The sequence below is a fragment of the Equus caballus genome, chromosome 31 (assembly GCF_041296265.1).
Source record: "Equus caballus isolate H_3958 breed thoroughbred chromosome 31, TB-T2T, whole genome shotgun sequence".
NCBI lineage: Eukaryota > Metazoa > Chordata > Mammalia > Perissodactyla > Equidae > Equus > Equus caballus.
Window position 1 is genome coordinate 6471179 of NC_091714.1, and position 23337 is coordinate 6494515.

The following is a 23337-nucleotide window of genomic DNA, read 5'->3' on the forward strand; positions in this document are numbered from 1 at the left end:
AACTCGTTTGCCCATAGGGCTCTTGAAGCCCCGGTCCTTTTTATCTCTTTTAGCTGCTCTTCTGTAATTGCCCCCTTCTCTCACTATGATCTGCTCAAAATGTCCCTTAAGCATTCCATACTCATTCCTGCCTTGGAAAATGTGTCCTTGCTCTTTGATCTGCCTGAAACTCCTCTCCCCTGATCACCAACAATATGGACTTCAACAACAGCTACTCATGCGTGAAATGATGAAACGTCGACTTTTGTTTGTGGTAGGCTGTTGGTGTTCCATGCAGATCCCCAGGGATCCCGTGCATGTGTCATTGCTGACAGTGCACACTTGCAACCCTCTCAGGAAGATTGAGCTTGGGAGACTGGGAGATTACCCAGAGGTGCCTGTGGGTTATGTCCCCCACCTGGAGGAGCCATGCCAGACTGCTGGAGGATGCATGAAGAGTTCTCATGCACAAAAGCCTCACTCCTCTGCCTTAAGTCAAGCCTGAATCTTTGGTGCAATCTCTTCATGGAGTCAGGCTGAGGCTAAACATCCCTTGAAGCCACATCCTTGCTTAGCTTCTCTCCCTCCCTCCTGCTCCACTTACTCCCTTACAGGTGTGTCCTGAAAGCTCTCCTTTCAGAAATTACTTGCACGAGAATCCCTGCCTCAGACTGTATTTCTGGGCACCCATAGCTAAGACACACATATAAATATCTGAAGGTTTATTTTCAAGAAAAATAGTCCTAACATTTGACTTTTAGAACACTGTGTTAAACACACATAAGATACTTGAAGCTGCATTTATAGTACTGTAGGCAAAAAATAATAGCTCATACTTAACCACACCTTCTATTAAAGGAACTTTCAGTAATTCTAGTTATCTAAGATTTTAGATCAGTAGATTTACTATCTTTGTATATCCAACAAATATATATCTCTTGTCTGCCAAAGTATATTCAGACCTGGTCAAAGTGGTAAAAAACAAACATCAGTTTCTATAACTATTAGTAAATCTGGGAGGATAATTCCTAGAAAAATAAAATTAGGGAGTAAGTGTATTATAAAATTCATTTAAATGAATGACAGCCACCATTTCTCCTCCTATGTTTCACCTCAGCTCCTCCTCTTGTAGATGTTGGGTGTGGATCTGGAGAATTTTATTACTCTACATTTTCTCACTGACCAAGAATATTTTCAAAGACCTAAGGTACTGTGACAATTCTCATGGCTCACATAACCTAGAAACCACAGCTAGATTTAGCTAGATTTACTCTCAGGTGCCAAAATCCTAAACTAATACCTACACTCATGAGAAGACAATATATAAAATGGAAGAGCATGTCCTTGACTAACAAATGCATCCTTACTCATAGTAGTTGCCAAATTATTATTTTATTCAATGAAATTTTGCCTTGAAAATTTATAAATAAGATCAACTGTAATTAGTGGAAATCATCTGAACATCTTTGCATTCTTGGGAGTTATTTCTCCTTATTCAATGAATGTTTCTCTACCCACTCTATTCATATTAGTAATAAAGGAAAGTCCATGTCTAATTATGAAGAGGTAGCCTAATTTTTGTTCAATGGCTGGGAACACAAAGATTTTTATTTTCACTCTAAAAAATGAAGACTTTTGGGGCTAGCCCTGTGGCATGGTGGTTAGGTATGGCATGCTTCGCTTCAGCAGTCTGGGTTTGTGGGTTCAGATCCCAGGCATGGACCTATACCATTTGTCAGTCATGCTGAGGCGGTGACCCACATATAAAGTGGAGGAAGATTGGCACAGGTGTTAGCTCAGGGCTAATCTTCCTCAGCACCAAAAAAAAAAAAAAAAGAAGAAGAAGAAGAGTTTTTCTACGTGTTGGGTCAAAAGCATGTCATCTTTTTGAGTGAATGACACTTAAATACTATTCATGTTCAAAACTTCAAAATGTACACTATTTTTCTTTTGAAAAAAATTCTTGAAATTAGGTTCTAAATTTTACAGGTACATGATTATTTTCACTTGTTTAAGGCTAAGAAAATGGCTTATTTTCAAGTCATTGTATACACGTCTACATCCTCATATTAATAAAAATAGCTAATTTTTGTTTAGCAAGCAATGGTCTTAGTGTTTTGAATGTATTAGCTTACTTAATCCTCACATCCATACGAGGTATGCACTCTTAATATCATCTTTTATGTGTGAAGAAACTGAGAAAGAGAAATAACTCACTCAGCATACAGATAGTAGAGCTGAGATTTCCAAGCCAATCAGTCTGGCCATGCTATCCATGTTCTTAATGATTACAGTACAGTACATATTCCCACCTATAATTATCTATGGGTCAGTACAAAGTGCCATAAATGATGAACTAAGTAGTCATATGACAAGTAGGTGAAAACTGGTAAATTCAAGATCAGATAGAAACTGACTTTAAAATCCTATACCTAGGCTGAAAATATGCTATAATATAGTCAAGAGAAAAGAAAAGGACTTAACATAAGTTTATGCATATTTAGAGTCATGCACAGGCACAAGTGGTGTGCATATCATGGAAATCTAGAGATGGATGAAGCTTTACAAATAATATATTTCAATGCCTCATTTTACAAAGAAGGTAAGAGATCAAGGAAAATAATGACTTGCAAAATAGTACACAGCTGTCTGATGAGAAAGCTAAAAATAGAACTAAACACTTTGACATCCAAGCCACTATATCTTACATTTCATTTATACACAGCAAATCTGTCATATTTATATATTGAACTATATGCTCCTTAATCTTCTAATGCCATTTTTATTTTATTTTCACAGTATACAGAGATATCCAGAAAGGATAATGTGAAAGGAAAATTCTAAGTCAGTGTCATTTATGAAGATAAATATAAAACTCATAAAGAAAATATTAGGAAATGGATTCCACACATAGATGATTATCTCAAAAGACATAAAAGCATAAAATCAACATCTAAAATATAACTTTAAGCAAGTTGGAAATAGAACACTGCATTAATCTTATTAAGAGAATCTAACGTAAAACTTTAACAAACCCTGTACTTTATCATGAAATATTGAAATATCGTGTGGGGACAGGAAGAAGGCAAGGATGCCCACTATTACTCATCTGTTCAACAACAAGCTGAAAGGCCAATTCCATTCAGTAAGACAAGAAAATGTTATATGGATTGGAAAAGAAGAAATAACATTTTCATTGACATACGACATCATTATGTATGCAAAATGTCCAAAACCTCAGCACATACACTATTAAAATTAACAGGAAAGTTTCACAAGTCTCCTGTACGAAAAATAATTGTACATGTCAAAAATTAGAAGAAATATCTTAAAAACCAGACCACATACATTGGCATAAAAATGTACTAAGGACTAAATATCAAAAATGTAAGAGCTCTATAGACAACATTATGAAACAGAAATTAAAGGAGACCTAAGTAGTGATATACTACGTCCATGGCCTAGAAGTTGCAATATAATCATGGCTTAGAAGTTTCAGTATAATAAAGATGCCAGTTCTCTCCGTTGATATTTACATATCACTGCAATCCAATCAAAATCTAGACTCTTTTTTCTGTAACTTGACAACTTTTATACGTAAATTTAAAGTTTATATGGAAATGCAAAGGGCCAAGAATATCTAAGTCACTCATGAAGAAGAAAAATATTGGAGGACTTACACTTTCAGATGGCAACATACAGTATAAGGTTACAATAAGCAAGAAAGACAGTAGAGAATAGCGAGTCCAGAAACGAATCCAAACATATGTGAACACTTAATCTATGCTAAAGGCTCTACTCTGAAACCATGAGGAAATGGCAGTGTTTCCAAAAAACGGTGCTGAGTCAACCAGGTATGCAGAGTGACAAAATGAAACTTGATCCTACCTCACAGCTTACTCAAAAACTAACTACAGGTGGATTGTAGAGCTCAATGCGAAAAGTAAGGGTATGTTTATAGCCTCAAGATAGGGAATGGTTTCTTTCTTTCTTTTTTTTTGATTTTTTTCTTTTAAGATTGGCACCTGATCTAACATCCGCTGCCAATCTTTATTTTTTTCCCTTCTTCTTTTTCTCCCCAGTGCCCCCCAGTACATAGCTGTATATTACAGTTGTGGTCCTGCTGGTTGTGGCATGTAGGATGCCGCCCCAACATGGCCTGATGAGTGATGCCATGTCTGTGCCCAGGATCTGAACCCATGAAACCCTGAGGCCACCAAAGCAGAGCACGTGAACTTCACCATTCAGCCATGGGGCAGGTCCCAGGGAATGATTTCTTAAGACAAAAAAGGTACTAATCATGGAAGAAAAGATTGATAAATTTGACAACATTAAAATTAATAAGTTCTGTTTATCAAAAGACTCTACTAATTGAATGAATAGACAAGCCACAGAAGGGGAGGAGATATTTACAAAACATATAGCAAATAAAACATCTAAAGATCCATTGTATATAAAGAGCTCTCATAAGTCAATGATAAAAAGACAGGCACCTAATAGAAAAATGGGCAGGTGAGTACAATGAGCACTTCACAAAGAAGATGTTCAAATGGCCAACAGACAAATAAAAGCTGCTTAACCTGATTAGAAAACTGTAATATCATACTATACAATCCTTAACTTTGCTCAAATTTAGGAGTCTGTCAGTAATGTATGTATATATACGTTTGCTTAAAATGCACAAAATATTTCTGTAAGACACACAAATACCTGCTGTCTCTGTAGATGATAAATGAATAGAAAGATTTCTGGTGCATGCCCTTCTGACTTTTAAACTACTATTTATTACCTATTCAATCTATTACCTATTCAAAATCAATAGCATGCAGTATACTACGTGTATCTAGAGAGATGATTCTCTCCCCTCTGCTTAACTTACTGAGTAACAAATTTAATTTGTCAAAACAATTTTAACTGCACGTCAGGGTGACCAGTACATGAAAAATGCTTTATATTTCTACCCTCTGTCCCAGTTCTCAAAAGGAAGACAAGAAAATACTTCTAAAGATGTACTTGCCCCTGCACAAAATGCACACAGTGGTTTCAAACTTCCTTCTGAAGTATACGATGGAATGGAGTACCCAAGACCAGGATCCAAATATCTAGCATGCAAATCTCATCAATATATAGAACAGGTAATACATCATTTAGACTATGTCACACATTTTATATATTTTAATATTTTTCTGCTAAAGCAGATTTCTTTGTTGGGTCTGGCACTATTTATAAAAATAGAACTAAAGTGAGTACCACATTTTTCTGACCCTAGACTCTAGAGCTGATGTGTGACACCACATTCAGGCTCTTTTCTCAAGCAGGGGCTTATTGTACTTAGATGCTATGTTCTGTTAATCTTCTTCAGCAGGTTGTGAATCCTTGTGAATCCTTGGTTTCCTAAGACATATGGGGGATTGAGAATATTTTGTTTTAATCTTCAGAAGTCGCAGACAATTTTCTGCATTTATTCTTGTTAAAATCAGGGAACCAATGGAAGTCTCCAGAAAAGTCGTTGGTGTTAATGGAAATTTGCACCACTGGAAAATACTGGTTGTTATCTGTCCTAATGCCATCTTTCCTGCTTCTGCTGAAGGCCATTTTGCTTTTACTTCTTTCCATATTTCTCCTCATTCCTTTGGTCAATTTTCATTTTCTCCACTCTCACACAAAAGACAAACCTTTAAAGACAATTAGAGTTCATCTCTTCTTTCACATGGTAAAATGCATAAATTGTTTTTTCAGTGTGTGTAAAATAGACCTTTACTTCTTCTAGGCTGTCTTTATTACCAGATGTTAAAAATTCTTTCTTCAACTGAATTGTTTGTACTGGTTTCATGTCTTCTCGGTCAGCAGTCGAAATGTTTCAGACGATTAGCTTCTAAATATCTAATATTTTACTGTGCTTCATGTTTTTCCCTATGATGTGCCTCATAAGTATGAATAAAATGGAAACTAATTTCATTTTGTGTAAAAAAAAATAGTTCAATGTGAAAACAAATTAAATATGTTACAAAGCCACCTGGTGTCAAAAAATCAATCTAGAGGATTAATACTGATCACAAAGCAGTATTCTGAAGAGAAAGCATTTTGGGGTTGGAGTGTGAAAATTTTACCAATGTGCTGTTCAGAATGATAGGCATTTAGGATGGCAGACAATTATGATAACAGTGCTTCTTCTATGGCATTTTTTCTTCAACCAGCAATACACTTTTCCAGTTTCCACAGCAACCCAATCAATTCCTGATTACAAATGCAAGCAGAGCAATTTAAGCCCAGACTAGGGAAAATGACGAGTACATTTGTAGATTTAGAGAAATTTTGAAATTAGCCTCTATCACTCATCTGAGAAGCTCTATTTGAGATTCACAATTAAGTTAAAGACTAAAAACTTAAAAGAAAAATTTCTAAGTGAAGATAAACCGAATTTTATAGAAAACTCATTTTTTTTATTATGTCTTGCAAGGAAAGAAAGGTTTCAGACTGCTGCTAGATGAATGGCATCATTTAATTATAGCAGTTGAACTGAATTACAGCAGAAACAAATGACAATTAGACACTAACGTCTAAACAATTAATGGAAGCATGAATAATTTCTATAATCTGTTTGTTTAGATTAATGTATTTCGTGCCAAATTACAATCTAAAATACTTAGATATGAAATTTTTCTTCTCAGATTTTTATTATTAATTTTAAACATAAGGATTATCATCTTTAACTACAACAGAAAACAGCAATACCAATACGGTTAGATGTGGTGCTAATTTTAAAGTGCCTTCTAAAAAGTAAAAAAAAAAAATCATTTCTAATATTTCTTGAATCATATATATCACCCAAATAAAAATACTGTCTATGGCTTGCACAGACCTTTCACTAATAAAAACTTCAGGAGAAGCACTCTTCTTTATTGAATTAGGTGGATTTGTAATGAAAAACAGGTAAAGGCCAGTGGAGTGATTAGGCAAACACAAAATGGTACCTTAGTGACTTGTAAGCATTAACAGACCTTTCTGAGCACATAGCTCACTACCACGAGTGGCTCAAGCATCAAGATTAGAATCCTATAAAATCATTAAAGGCCTGGTTTATAGGACAGGCCAATTACATGTTAGCAGATTTGTGAAAAACATAAAACCACCATCTTATAAGCACTTACTACATTAGATTTCTATGTTGCTGAGCATGTGCTTATGTTTTGCTGTAATATTTCATTTAATCTCCATGAACCCTCTGAAGTTATAATAGTATTTGCATCTGCTGATGAAGCACTTGAGGCTTTCCAAGTCTAAACCCAATGTCACACACTGGCAAGGATTCTAGGAAGATAATGACTTTAATTGTGACAAATCATAGCACTTAACATGTGAGGTGCATTACACACGCTATGTGAAAGATTTTACAAGAATTTTACTCTGTGAGTTGAAGATGGGTAATCTGGTTAAAAATGCCTAGTCTAACTTTCTAAAACAAGATTTTATTATCTTGTAGCAAGGTAAAATCATTTGATCATCAGAAAAGATCTGCTCATTTTTTTTTAAGCCTTAGGAATACATGGTCTAACTTATGATCCTAGAATAATTTTAATGAATAAAATGACAGTATGAATGTCTAAGAAATAATTTTCCTGAACACTATAAAAATTTTTATTGGTTCATTATTCCAGTTTAATGTGCTATCGTTCAAATTTTCAAAATTCACTGACTAAATTGCATATATCCATCGAGGTCAGCAGGAAAGCTAGCTGTTGGCCCTAGGCTGAAATAAATTTATGGTTCCTTATAAAATGTGAAGGATTCCTAAGAAATCTTTGAAAGAAAACAAATGAAGGCAGACATAGAATTGAGTTTTATGTACAAGGAACAAATAAATCTCAACAAATGAAGGAAAATGTTAAAGTACTAACTACCATAGTTCTCAATGAGAAATTCTAAACATTAATATATGTTGGGTAATCTACAAGGGAGAAAGTGAATGCGAACATAAATACATTTAATGGAGAAAATTATAAAAACTTTGTTTTCATAATCTAATTAACAATACTTCAATAAAGCACATATAATAACTGTATATTTAATGCCATATATAAATCAATGATGGAAGTTTTCAGATTATAATAAAGGTGTTGCACACAGTGATACAGGTTACACTTTTGACCAAAGTTCATAGCAGCTGTTTTTAATGGCCATATACTGGAAACAACTCAAATGTCCGCCAACAGTGAGTGGGTAAACAAATTGTGCTATATTCATACCAATGGAATACTTCTAGCAATTAAAGGGAATGAAGTATCGATACACGAAACAGCGTGGATGCATCTCAAAATAATAATGCTGAGTGAAAAAGAAGCCAGAGAAAAAACAGAGTATATTCTGTATAATTCCATTTACATAAAATTCTAGAAAGTGCAAACTCCTCCATAGTGCCAGAAAGCAGGTCATCGGTTAACTGGAGACTGGAGAAGGAGAGAGAGGGAGGAATTACAAAGAGGCACACGGAAACATGGATGGTTAAAAGTGGTAGAAATGAAGGAGTGTGGTCTGGGGGAGTGGCAGCAGATATAGGATGGGGACTGATAAGCCCTAATAATCCATTCTCTACAACTTTACCTATCAACATGGTGCACACATCACATTAATCCAACCCACTTTCCTTCCTGACAAATTTCACTTATTATTATTTGTGAGTGACTGGTGACTGAACAGGGATAGAGCTGAGCTCTGTGGTTATGAAACACAGTCAAATTAACAAAGTTGAACCGATTATTTCACAAAATAGTAAAAGTTGAAATGTAACTGAACTTGCTGATCTAAGCCTGGTTGTAGACATAATTTTTTAGCCTGCTTAACATCTGTACTCCAGAATGCTCTCCATCCTTCCCGGAGGCTGATACTAGCTTGTGCTTCTCCTAACAGGAGGCTAAGGGTTTGAAGTATCTTTTTGGCTTCTCTGAGGCTCCAGTCTCCAGTTACTAATCTCTTTTAGGCTGAATCTTGGTTCACTTTGGAACCATAGGTTTGGGTTCTGACTCAAACATTTGCCTCTGCTGAATCCTAACTGTCTCTCAGGACTCTGTCACTTTAAGTCCTACCCTGGCTGAGTCAATCCAGTTGATTCTGGGTTTGCCAGCACTACTTCTGGATAAACCTTGGTGTTTGTACTATATAAGTCACTGGAGGTATTTCAATCACGTCTAATATACCCAATACATGATGCTGATTCATACTTTTGAGATCCTTCCAAGGTTTTTGATTCTTTTTGTTTAGTGGGTCCTAATCTAAAACACCATTTCTGTCATTTTTATTGAAGTATCAAGAGTTGACAAGGTTCAACTCAATCAAATTAGCTTCTACTCCTATAAATAGAAACCCAAATGTGATCTAGAGAAGGGTCTTTTTATCTATAAGGAAGTTCTTCATCAATCAGTCTTCTAGATTTTTTCCATAAGTAATTAATATGAAAGAAATGAAAGACAGGTGTAGATGGACATTCACAGTTGAATTACTTTCACAAAATAAGTTAGGATTAAACAAACAAGAAACACAAGTGAGCATCTCCAATATCTAGAACACTGAAAAGTATTGAGGGGTGCAGGGACAAAGAATTATAAGACATTGGCCATTTATACTTCACGCTTTATCTTATAAATGCTATATTTGATGAACTTCTTCTAAAACATTTTCATTATTTATTCCTAAATTCAAAAAATATTTCATGTTCATGTGAAAACATTTAACAGTGTGTCATTTTACTTAATTTTGAAATGAAGTTATAATTTTATCATGTAAAATAACTGTTTTTGTTTTAAATACAAAATACAAGGCACAGAAGACTTGGTAAATCTTTAATGTCTGTCTCAGGGACTGTTTATTCATAGATACTTTAGAACAGACAATCTGTGAAACATATTTCTCTGCGGATTGTCTTCTAAACAAAAAGCACAAAAGGAAGGTAGTTAGCCATGATCTATCTTCTACTCATTATTTTATGTGGCATTTATTATCTAATCATATTTTTTCTAGGCTTACTTTCTCTAGCCTATGCCACATCAATGACTTTGACTTAAATTGGTTTAGTAGGATAATTCTAAAATAAAAATTATTTTTTATACAACACAATTATTCTTTCTAATATAATCAATTCACATACTTTTTCCTAAATGACAGTAACTTTGGTAAAGAAGCAAATTCATGATAATGATATCTTAAGTTTTTGTTTAGGCTATGATTCTTGCATGTATATGGAAAACCTAAAAATAAATCTCCCTGAACATAACACTTCTTCACTTCTTCTCTACCACAGACCAATTGAATTACTTTACACATGCTTTAGAATTTCATTTCTTGGATCCCAAATATTAAACATAAATGTCTCTTGCCTCACTTCTTAGGTCCTATAAAGTCAGCGGTCACCCTGTGTAATAAACCTCAGTGTGCTTCTCTTTTCTTTTTAAAAAAGATAGAACAAGAGAAAGAAAATAGTATGTAAAAGTAGAAATAAGAAATTTGTTATCAAAATCAGAAGAATTAGTATATAGATTCAGGAGACAGTATATGAAGAGAGAAACAAAAAGAGGAAAACAAACCATAAGTAAGTCCAATCAAGAAAAAAATTAATAAACTAGCAATTCGAATACAATGAAAGATAGTAAAATTTAAAATATATTAACAATATATGTATGATATGACTCCAGTTTTACACAAAAACCATGCAGTGATGATTTTGGAGGATAATTCAAGAATAATTAACTGTAGTGAAAGGGATTTGATTTTTTTTCCTCTTTTAGATATTTTCTTAAAACTCTATATAAAAACTTTTCCCCTTTATAATGAAAATAATTGTTCAAAAGCACAATATTAAAACAAAAACATATTAAAATCTAATAAATTCTTTTTTTCAGAATCAAAGTGTAGTACACATATTTGATTTTCTTTCTAAAGTTTTAATTTTAGTTTATACAAACATTATTTTGCTCTAGCAGCAAAGAACTACAGGAAGATAGGTGCCTCCTCCAGTCCCAAAGGATGACCCAAACCTAGCAATCTCATTTCCCCACCTGTTATGCACTGAAATGTTTGTGTCCCTCAAAACTTACATGTCCAAGCCCTAACAGCCAAGGTAATGGTGTTTGGAGATGGGGCCTTTGGGAGGTAATTAGGGTTAAATTAGGTTCTGAGGGTGGGGCCTTTAGGACGGGATTAGCAGCTTTATAAAGAGAGTAAGAGTCTGCGTGCATGCATGGAGGAACGGAAGTTGAGGACACAACAAGAAGTCGCAGTCGGACCTTCTCCAGGCTGGGAGCACTCACCAACAACTGAATAGGTCGGCACCTTGATCTTGGACTTTCCAGCCTCCAGAACTGTGAGAAATGAATTTGTGTTGTTTCAGCCTCCCTGTCTGTGGTATTTTGTTATGCAGCCAGAGTTGACTAAGCAACTACCTTAGCATTAATACCCAGATTTGGTGATAAGATATAAAGGGTTTGTGGTGGGTTACTGGGAAGGATTTTGCTCCCTGATAAATGAAAGATATATCAATAATTTATACTTGTTTTTTAAGCTAAACACATCGTGATTAAATCATGCATAAGAATGTAAGGATGAATTAACATTAGAATATCAGATGATATTAACATTATGTTAATATTAACAAAGTGAAGGAGAAAAATCTCATGATCATTTCATTAGATACAGAAAGTGTCTTTGATAAAATTCAACATGACTCACAATTTTTTAAAAAACCCTTAGCAAATTAAGAATAGATTGCAACTGTCCCCAAATTATCCTGTACACTCAATATAATTCTAATTAAAACCCCGAAAGAGATTGTCATGAAACTCGACCACTTATCTTAAAATCCCTATAAATAGTAAGAGACCAAGAATATCAAAGAAGATGAAAACAAATTTGGAGAACTCACCTTACCAAATATCAAGATTTATAAAGCTACAACAATTAAGACAGTGTGATGCTGGCTCAGAGATACATAAATAGACTAATAGGGCAGAATAGAGAGTTCCAAGATACTATTCATAAATGGTACTGGATATGGAATAGATCAAATCAAAGCCTTATCTCATCTTAAAAAATGAATTAGTGACTGAATAATTAATAATCTATTTGTGAACATTATAAGAAGAAAACATATGCAAGAAAACTTAAGATATCAGGATCAAAAACATTTCTGAAACTAGGCACAAAATACACAAACCATAATGGGAGAATTTGATAAATATAAATAGTTAAAATTAAACTTAAAATTTCTGTGCATCAAAGAATATGCAAAAAAAAGTATAATGACAAGTCACAGACTAGGAGAAAATATGTGAGGTCCATATGCAGAATATACTCATATTCAGAATATATAAAAAAATCTATATAACAATAAGAAAAGGCAGACAGTCTAATACGAAAACGGGCAAATGTTAAGAGTAAGCACACCACAGAGGAAGAAACTTATATGATTAAGTATGAAAAGAAAATACATCACTGGTTATCAGAGAAAACCAAAATTAAAACAAGATACCATTTCATACCCTTCTGATTGGCATGATTTTTAGTCTGATGTTGCCAAATGATGATTAGGTTTTGGGAAATAAGAATTCTCATTATCTATTGGTAATGGTATAAATACGTATATATTAATTTGGAAATAAATTTGACAAACTCTATTATATATATATATAGATATAGATATATATATATGCACTGCATATATTTTGGAATGACATACATAAACTCTAGGATTTTAGTTACCTCTGGGGATGGAAGGATGGAGGGATGGAAAACGAATAGAGCTATAGATCATTCTAGATGAACACAGCCTATTTTACTATTTTCTATACCTATTTGTATATTTACATTTTTCAAAATTTGGAAAAACACAATTAAAATAAAACATATGAGATTCAAAGGGAACATTAGATTTAAAGGGACTGGATATAAAGTAAAAATAAATATACTTATTAGGAAGACATATGCCTACAAACATGAAGTGATAAAACATATTACAAGTGAAGACACCATTAAAACGTGACAATTTTTCTTCCAAGTGGTTCATATGGTCATTACAATTGCAAAGGGATGTTTCAGTTTTGCATATTATTAAAAGGTCATCTGGAAGATTAAACTGGTAAAGTTAACATTTATGGATATGAATTAGGAGAGATTGGCCTCCCCAGTTTATAAACATATTACAGTTATAATATTAAAATTGTGTTACATTGGTCAAAAATTCCTCTCAAATATCTCTGAGTATTATGTATAATTATAATATAAAAAAAAGAATTGGGGCCTGCTTGGAGGATGGAAGCTAGGAATCGGTATTTTTTAAGCTCCCCAGGTGATTCCAATTTGCAACCTGAGAACCGCAGCCTTAGATGTCTCCAACCCATTTCCAAAATGTATCAGGAACAGGTCAGAGATGCTGAGGTATTGATCCCCTCCACATGCAGCAGGTGGGGAGGGGGATGGCAGGCAGGGCCTGAAGTGTCAGAAGCCCCAGGCCTAGTGCCTCAGGCCACAAGGAGAGAGGAGGGCAGGCACAGACCAGCATCGCAGGAGGCCATGTAAATCAAACCTTCATTGGAGTCTTCAGTTTCTTAAGATCTTTGACTCAGTAATTCTACTTCAGAAATTATATGTCAAAGAGGTACTTTAAAATACAGAAGACAAAATTTATATAAAAATATTCATTTCGGGGCCAGCCCCGTGGTGCAGTGGTTAAGTGAGCACGTTCCACTTTGGCAGCCCGGGGTTCGCTGGTTCGGATCCCAGGTGCGTACATGGCACTGCTTGGCAAGCCATGCTGTGGCAGGCGTCGCACATATAAAGTAGAGGAAGATGGGCATAGATGTTAGCTCAGGGCCAGTCTTCCTCAGCAAAAAGAGGAGGATTGGCAACAGATGTTAGCTCAGGGCTAATCTTCCTCCAAAAAAAAAAAAATTAAAAACATTCATTTCAACACTATGTATAACAGCAAAAAATCGAAATCAACCTGGGAGAATGATTAAGTAAATGATGGTATATTCAGAGGATAGAATTTTATGAAGTCTTTTAAATGCTTATGAGGAGTTTGTAATGACATGTAAAATACTAGCATGTTAGAAGGAATCCATAAAACTTCGTATAAGGTATTATAACTACACACAATACAAACTAAATATGCAAGCTATACAAAGATGTATATATGTACATATATATACTTTTCATAAAGTACACATATATTTTGCTTATATATATCCTATAAAAATAAGTATAATTTAAATAATTTTAAACTTGCGTATAATGAATAGAATTTATGACATCACTATTTTTGGCAAAAAAAGCAGAAAATAAAGATTGAAAACTGAATGAGCAGAAAGCCTCGTCTCTCTTGTCTCTGAACCACTGCCCACTGCCTCTAACTCTTCTCCTTGGTCCCCTTCATCTTTTATATTTCACCAAACAAGATTCCCTCTGGGAAACCTGCCAAGACCTAGCCTCTTTCAGGTCATTCAGCTCTGTGTTCTTAAAGCATCACACATTTCCTTTCTCACACCTTATAAAACAGCAGCCATCTTGCTCCTGTCATAAAATGAACTAAAACCAGAGCTAAAAAATATACAGTCTACACTCTCCTGTAGGCATTGTGAATTCTGTCCTTGGATCAAATTGGGCCACCCGAAGTCTACATACATGTACTCTGTCAATTTAATCTCATGCAAAATCCAATTCCTCAAGATACATTTTAATATCGCCTACTTGACGCTTACTGAAATCTTTTATGGATGAAATTTGCTACTGTATTTCTTGTAAGAAATAAAAAAGTAGATATGGTGTGTTGCATGTATTTAAAGTGCTGCATGATCCATTTCTCTGAGAACTCAGTGCAGAGAAAGCTTGAATTCCCTATAGCGATGGATAGGTTACCTCTTTTGTGATAACGAAAAGTGTATACGTAATGTTCCCCTTTCAGCGACAGATGCCAAGAGCTCAGAATGAAATGTGAACATCAATCAATATATTGACCCTTATGAATGGCAAAATTGATTCTCCTTTTCTTTACTTAGGCTTTCTACTTTAATTACATTTTATTTTGTTGTTTCACTATTGTTTGTTCTACTTTGTTTCTGATTACTGCAGTTTATTTTAAAAGCCTTGTGTTTTAATGCATATGTATTTCATTGTGAGACTATTGAAATTGGTTGAGGAACGCATTATACATAAAAACATAAATAAAATGTTTGAGATAATTTTTTTCCCACACGGTGTATATTTCAAAAAGAAAGGATGAAAGTGATCATTAAGGGAATGGAAAGGACACTCACAGAGTGGGAAACTATGCTTGCAATATACATATTTGACAAATGCCTTATATCATTTAGAATAGACTATGAAAAATAAAAAGTACTACAAATAAACAAGCTTAATCAAGCCAAGAGAAGAACAGGCAAAAGCCTTGAAAAGCCACTTCATAAAAGAAGATGACCAAATGGCCAATAAGTACGTAAAAAAGTTTTTAACTTCATTAGCCACAATAAAAATGACTATTAAATCCACAAGGAGATGACATTATAAACCCACTAGAACATCTAAAATGCAAAATGAAGAAAACAGCAATTATTGGTGAGACTCCAGGGCAAATGGAACTCCATATAGAGCTGGTAGGAGTTTAAATTTGAAAAATCAATTTGAAAAATGGTTCTGATGTATTTACTCAAGCAAACATATGCATACCCTAGAACCCAGCAATTCCCATGTATCTATCCCTGGACATTCTTCCATATGTTCTCCAAAAAAAGTACTAGAATTTTCCTAGTAGTGCTATTGCTAACAGTCTTAACCTAGAACTCACACAAATACTCATCAACAGAGGAATGGATGAGTAAATTATGCTATGTTCCCACACGAAAACACTATACAGGAATGAGTATGAACAGCTACAATCATAGGCAGTAATGTGGGTGAATCTCACAAATACAATGGTGATCCCAGAAGACAGACGCAAAACAACTACAAACTTGTAGGGACAAATCTGTTAACAGAAGTCAGGATAAGTTCAGCTTAGGCATGTGATGGGCGGTGACTGGAAAGGGCTCGTGAGGGTTCAGCAGTGTTGGTAATGTTTTTTTGATCTGGGTGCTGGCTACACCAGTGTGTCGTTTAATATTCGTCAAGAGCTACATTTACCATATGTGCATTTTCTATTTGCATATCATGCATCAACCAAAGTCTAAAAAAAAGGTGATCAAGAGAGGACTGATCTGAGTCACAAAAATCTAGAAACGTAGGTTCCATTCTTTGGTCTGCCATTTAATAAGTGTGCAGAAACCACCACAACAAAACATTAAATTGTCTGAGATTTGTATGCTAAATGGAAAAAAATAATAGACTGCCCTGCGTCCTCACAGAATTTCTTGGAAAGCCAATTGGAATAGAGATGACTAGCCCTATCGTATATTAAAGCATATATAAAGCTACAATGATTAATATATATATAGCACTGATAGATCATTTACGTTAAATAGGAAGATATTTTATATAACTTAGTTTAACTACATGTAAAAGGTAATGCAACAACCTTCTGGCCATTTGGAAAAAAAATCAAAATTTCTACCTCACTTCTTAAACCAAAATGAATTAAGATGAAGCAAAGCTTTACAATAAAATATTGAAATTATAAGAGGACTAGGGAAAAAAAGTTAAAATTCTTCCCATAATCTGAGATGGGAAAAAGCTATTCTAAACCAAACCACTTTAAAATTTTACAATGAGCATGCATAACTTTTATAAGAAACCAATTAAAATATGGCATAAAACTTTGGTAAATTATTCTCATTCTTACATTTTGTATTTATGTAACACCATTAGCTTTTTCTTGAAGCTGCTAATTCAAAGATGATTGTCTAATTACAGTATAAAACATGGTCGTTCATTAATTCATTTGACAAAAGAAAAGTAGCACCTACTAGGTGCCAGGAACTTTTCTAGAACTGAAGACACAGCAGTGAGCGAAAGTGTAATACTTTCCTGCCCTCACAGAGCTTACTCTGTAGTGGAAGAAGACACAGGACAAACTGAGTTAATATTAGAGAGTGATAAATAACTACAGAAAGATACAAAATGGGGAAAGAAGATGGGCATGCTGGAGCAGGGGTGAAGGGGCTTATTAAGAGGTCGAAATTTTAAATAGTCAGGGAAGGCCTCACTGAAAAGTTAATGTTTGAAGAAAAATATGAAGGCTCAAGAGAGGGTGATAGGAAGGGGGAAATGCATTTCCGGCAGAGGGAACAGGAAGGGCAAAGGTCAGAAGGAAGCCATGCAATTGGTGCATTCATGGAACCGCCGCGAAGCTATTGTGGATGGAACAGAATTAGGGAGGGAGAAAGTACTAAGAGATATGCATAAAGAAGAATGGCAGTTGGATTACATAGGGCTAGTGGAAGAACTTCAGCTTTTACTCTGAGTAAGATGAGCAGCCACCGGAGGGTTTGAGGTGAGCCACGTCAGGATCTGGCTGAGTTTTAAAGGGATCTTCTTGGTTCCTACATTGGAGGAGGGTGGTTAAAAGAAGTTCAAAGTAGAAATAGGTAACAATTACAGCAACAAGAAAGAGGGAGATGATGAGATAAGAAGAAACGGTAGAATTGCTTTCTTTCATTCATCATATACCGAGTACACTGTTAGGGACTGGTTGGGATGAAAAACTGAATTAGATTCTGCCCTCGCAGAGAATTTACATGAGGAGATAACCCACGAGCAGAAATAACCACAATACACAGTAGAAAGCAATGAACATAGGATCGGCTTGCATCTTGGTTGACAAAGGGGGAGAATTAGGGAAGCCACCTTGAAACAGCCGGCAATTCAGCCGTAAGCAAATAAATAAGCAGCTTGGGACATGCGTTCTGCCTCTTCCGGACTGCTCAATTCCCAGCACAGAAAACAGTGCTTGGCATGATGATCAGTAGATATTTGTTTCCTAGTGACGGAAGGAGTTGCGTGTGTGCAGATATGTAAGGAGAAGGGCATTCGAGCAAAGGGTACAGCGTAAGCAAAGTCAATAATGAAGCGTTACAGTTTAATTTGGCGAATGAGAATAGCGGGAGATGAAATTAAAACTACAGAATGGGGTGAGATCACAGAGGCCTTGTCAGTTCTGCGGAGGTACCATGATTTTTTTCTGTAAGAATTGAAGAGCTCCAAAAGCTTCCAGCAGTGATAAGAGGAGAACTTGGTACTGGAAAGACGAGTGTAACAGTACTGATAGTTAATTGAGGCAATCAACCAATCGGTGGCTGGAGTCTAGAGACCAGCTTGGACGATGTTGTAAAAACCTGGACAAATGGTGATGAGGGCCTCAATCAGGTTATTGTCACTTGGTCCTTTCATCACTAGTATTTCCATTGTACGAAGAGTTGGTATTTGCAAGCTTTACTATAGATGTGTATTTATTTGTACTGTAATTATTTTACTTGTCTATCTCCTTTCCTTCACTAGCAATATTTAGCACTGGTGGCACACTTCTAATCAACCCCCAGTTTCCCTTTGTCCCTTTATTATAGTAATAAAACACTTTAAGTTTTAGTGGGATGCAGAGCTACCAGTCAGAGACCACATTTCTCAGCCGCTCCTCCAACTGGATGCGGCCATAGACAGTGTTGGCAATGGATTTGAGCACAAGTGATGAGTGCAACTTGTGGGACATGGTCTTCTAAGGAAGCTACTTGCTCTCCAGTTTTCCTGCCTCCTCTTGCAGGTTGCTCCTTACCCATTTTTCTCTCCTCCTGCATGAAGTAGGTGCTGCAGGCTATGCTCTTTTGGAACTACATAACTTTCTTAGCCTGTTTCCTGATGGAACAGATATGAGGGTCTGGAGTTGTTGCAAGGGTCAATCTTTTGCAAGCTTTTGCTAAGAGGGAAAATAAAGGCCTGTGACTAAATTTGGCCAGTGGGATGTGAGTGAAAGTGGGATGCTGTGTTTTGGGTCATGTCCATAAAAGGAAGCCCTCTGCTTCCACTTTCCTCCTTCCTGAGGATAGGGATTTGATCCTGGTGGTGGTGAGGTCACGTTGACCCATAGCATCATCCTACAGGATACAAAGTAAGAATATACAAGGCTCCTATGTCCCTGGACCTATCTCACCTGGAAGCAGTGCCCAACCTCCTGGATAACCTACAAACCTGGATTTGTACATATGAAGGAAACAAATTCCATCTTAGTTAAGCTATTGTTATTTGGTCTCTGTTAAAGCAGCCAAATCAATATCATAATATATAATTTATAAATATTGACCATTACCACAATGTGTTGAATGAATATATGATTGATAAGTATAAAAGTTTCTATATAAGTAAAGTAATATTATAGAATTATTTCTCCCATTCCCATAAGCTTTGAGCATAAAAAAAATCTATAGTCCATTGAAAAGGAAAGCTATGATATAAACCTTAAGTTGAAGTCAACTTTTCTATCATCATAACCTTGGGTCCATGTTCAAACTTGCTTTATGATAAGATAGATTAGCACAGAAAGCATCTACTGTCTGTTGAGATGAAGCTAATACAGCACTGGGCTACGGGTTTCTGGTTATGGGCTCTATCATACTACAAACATACTGCAAAAAAGGGAAAAGGAACTATGAACTCTTCAAACTCTGTATCTCCTATCACTCTTTTTAGTCAAACATTATAACGATATAAATTTGAATACTATTCTCTGATTTCAGAATTTGTGTCAACGCTTGTTTCCATTACGGAACACAACAACAATTTCCAGGAAGTAAAGGAACTGCTTACTATTTAAGAACAACATTTGATGTTGAGATTTAAAAAAACTAGCCATTTACATGTATCATTATTTTGTAATTAATTTTCCATTCTCATATGTAGATTATGACTGTTTAAATAAAGATTTCTGCTTGCATAGCCCATCTGATCAAATCTTTTTATGATGAAGTTTGTACACTTATATGACAACAGCACTCTCAAAGAAACATTGGGAGTCTCCATACAACTCCTCAGGGTATAGTCCTATATGTCTTTTGTGGAGGGGCACTGGAATGGTGACATTTAATTAGCAAGTTTTGGAAAGAAGGAACTGAAGGCAAATCCAAGTACTAGAAAAATGGCTTAGGGGTTGGCTTCTGGAACAAGGGGTTGCAATTAAGATGAGTTGGAGATTGGCATATTATTTTCTGAACGGAAATCAACCTTAAGAAAGAGGGGTATTTTGACTTTATAACACCGAAAGGTTTATACCATTGAAGACAGAAACAGTGAAATGCAAATACTGGATATGAAAATGAAAGGTCTTATTTCCTGTACAACTGAAGTTACTTTGCATACACAGTATTGTTTATCTTTCTTTTGTCAAGACTCTAGTGTTGTTGTTGTTGGTTTTCATTGGAGTATTAAGGGCAGGGACTTTATTTTGCTGATCCCCAAACCCCAAAACTGTGCTTAGCAAATTCTTAGTTTCACCAAAAGAAAAATAGCTGTTGTTGATTGAATGCATGAACGAATGGATGAATAATGTTTGCATCTAACAATTATGATTTCCGCTAAATGAAGTGAAAGAATGACTCATCCTGTTTTGAGGATCCCATGGAGACATAGGTATTACACTAAGAGATTTTCCTTAAAAATATGGAAATAAGAAGATAATTTATCTCAAATAAGTTGTTTATAAGAAAGCTGCTTCATAATCAATGGGTTTTTTGAGTCCTCTAAGCATATTTGTTACATTTGGTAATACTGAAATATTTGATTTACCAGAATTATGATTTTAGGTATAAGGCTATGTTTTGGAAAAATAAATATTATTATGAACATAGGTATAGAAAAAAAGGTAAAGAATCTGACCAATTTTTTACAAGTGTTTGAAAAAATCACTAAAATTATAATCACAAAGATTGTTTAGAAGAAAAGCAAACAATTAGCTTTAAGGTTATGGCATACTGTATTGCTGGTACCTGAGTTATCTTGGGTCCCATGACCATCTATTCACAGGAAATACATGCACAAAGACTGCAGTTATAACAAGCAGAAGTTTTAGTCTACTTCCAAAAATTTTAGCTACTTTAAATTACCTGACACATTCCAACAACCAGAATATCATTTTGTGTAGCAACATGGGAATCTGGCCTAGTGGTCTAGAAGCAATCTGTTTCATTCATGTGTTTTAAGGATGTGGTTTAGAAAGAAGGTATTAGGTTTGCAACATTTATGTAAAACAAATAATGTGACACTGGAAAGCAACACTATTCATTTAACATAATGAGTTCCTATACAATAAGTCAGATCCTCCCAGAGTGTAAATTATACAAATTTGAAAGCTGCATTTATTATTTAATATCGATTCCCAGACAGGTGCTTACTCAGTGGTAAAACCTGGTTTAGCCTACCAAATTTAAAGCTGGTTTGGCTTTTTTCCTAAACCTGTCATGCATGTAGCTAAAATATTTGTGTACAATTTAAACCTTTTTTCCCCTAATAATACTGAGAATATTTTCTTTTTACTACCACAAAAAAATAGAAATGAAATACGAATTGTATTAGTAGACAGAGATATTTGAACTGAAGCTTAGGTTGTTTAAAATTAATCATTTAAAAGGTCTATCTGGAAATAGACTTCATATTCAGGTGTTGTTCAGTACACTAGCATGCTGTTTTCATTTTGTGAAAAAGTGTCCTTAGAGTAAATGCTAGGATATACTAAAATTTCCTAGGTTGAATTGATGAGATTTCTTATTGTAGATTATTTAATGAGTTTATGTTTCCAGCTGTACATCAGCACACGTAAAATTCTGCAAGAGAGTTTATGATTTCTATGAACCCACTTTATGAACTCACTTTCTAAAAGGCCCTTTGCTGAATGGGCTAGTTTAGGAATCTTTCTAAAGGGGATCTTTCTTCTTTGTGTAAATAGCTTAAGAGTAATTTGGGGTGGTCTAGAAACCATGAGTTATTAGGAAGGTGCTTATAAACAGGCATAGTACATTACCTGCCCAAGATCCTTTCTAACAACCTAGCCTGGACCTCCACACTCTGTTGGGCACCGTCTGCTACTGGCTGAGTAATTGCCATTTTTGGCAAAGACCACCCAGGACATGGTCTCAAAATCCATCCTAGGGCCAGCCAACCTCTACACTCTGATTCGGAGCGAGTGCATTCAGTTTAGGAAGATCACTTACGACTGAGTTTTTCATCATGGCTTTGACTGTGAAGCCCTCAGAAACCAGGGAGTGAGGCTGGTGCACCGGGAGCGGCTGTTGTGCCAGCAGCTTGGTCCTCTTCGGCATCTTGTCTAGGCATTTGTTTAAGCTCAGGGTCTCTTTTTCTGCCACCATCTTCCTAGAAAATGTCTTGTTCTCATAAAACGTGTAGTAAAAGAATCAGTGGGTTTTACGGATGTGAGAAGGAGGTCGGGAAAAAATGTAAACAGGCGCGTTAATGGTAGAACTTCAATCCCCTCGTAGTGCCCAGGTTGATCCAGATGTTTGTCAGCTCCTAGGTGAAGGGAGTTGAGGGGAGGGGAGGGGCGGGAAGAGGGCTGGACCGTGGCTAGAGCTGCAACAAGCTTCCAAAGGTAAGCCTCCCCGTTGCTAAGAGACGCGTCAACACGGCGGCCGAGTGGTCCCACCCCCCGTGACGTAAGTTTCCTGGGCCTTAAGCCGGAAGGGCAGCAGGCGGCGGGAAGCGGGCGGGGTGAGGAGAAACTACGCATTAAAACTACGACTCCCAGAAGGCCCCGGGCTGTGCGCCGTCTGCGCGTGCGCATTCTGACGGCGGGGGCACGGGGAGGGGAATTCTGGAGGATTTAGTCCCGGAGCGCCGCTCTTGAAAGGCGTGGGTGGGCGTCGGTGCCCTCGTAGTCCCCTGCCTGTCCGGCAGCCTCCACCTGCCCAGTGAGCATGATCGGTACGTGGGTGCCTGCAAGGTACAGCCTCTCTGCGCCGCCCCGCGCCCAGCTGTGGTGCCACGCTGGGCCTCGGCCGACGGGGACCCCAGGGTGCCTGCCAGTGCCAACTGTCAGTGATAGACAGGGTGGCAGTGTCCGCGCCGTCCTCAGCCCGCGCCGCCGGCGTCCCGTGGTCCAGGAGAATCTGTGTGTGTTCTAAGCCCCCCCCCCGCCCCTGGTGGGACAGGCTTCCCACTGAAGACAACTTGGCGAGGGATCCTGGGGTGCGCCCCCCCAGGGTAGAGCCGGAGTCCCGCGATCCCACCGCGAGTGCACTGTCGGCTCAGACCTGTGGGGGTCCGTGGGAAGGCCCCTCCTGTCCGCCCCGATTTCCATCCTTCGGGGAGCCTTGATAGCTGCCTTTCCAGTTTAGGACAGATTGGGACCCACTGTCTGTAGGACTCCTTAAGGGAAACCCTAGCAAA

At 36.5% G+C, this 23337-nt stretch overlaps 2 protein-coding genes across 9 annotated transcripts in view; one reads left to right on the forward strand and one right to left on the reverse strand.

Moving 5' to 3' along the window:
* The window catches only part of PACRG (parkin coregulated), a 459179-nt gene extending 436191 nt beyond the window's left edge, over window positions 1–22988 (reverse strand). The window contains exon 1 of the mRNA XM_001500379.6: window positions 22146–22988. Within this exon, the coding sequence (XP_001500429.4) occupies window positions 22146–22301 (156 nt within the window). The 5' untranslated portion in view covers window positions 22302–22988. The remainder of the gene's footprint in view (window positions 1–22145) is intronic.
* The window catches only part of PRKN (parkin RBR E3 ubiquitin protein ligase), a 1205440-nt gene continuing 1204777 nt past the window's right edge, over window positions 22675–23337 (forward strand). For 2 of the 8 annotated variants that reach the window (XM_070256479.1, XM_070256480.1), the window contains exon 1: window positions 22748–22891. Coding sequence is in view for 2 of the 8 variants with exons in the window: in XM_005608125.4 (XP_005608182.2) it covers window positions 22866–22872 (7 nt within the window). In the remaining 6 variants the exon portion in view is untranslated. Of the gene's footprint in view, window positions 22892–23337 lie in introns of all 8 variants that reach the window. The other 6 variants (XM_005608125.4, XM_005608126.4, XM_070256476.1 and 3 more) reach the window with 6 other exon arrangements.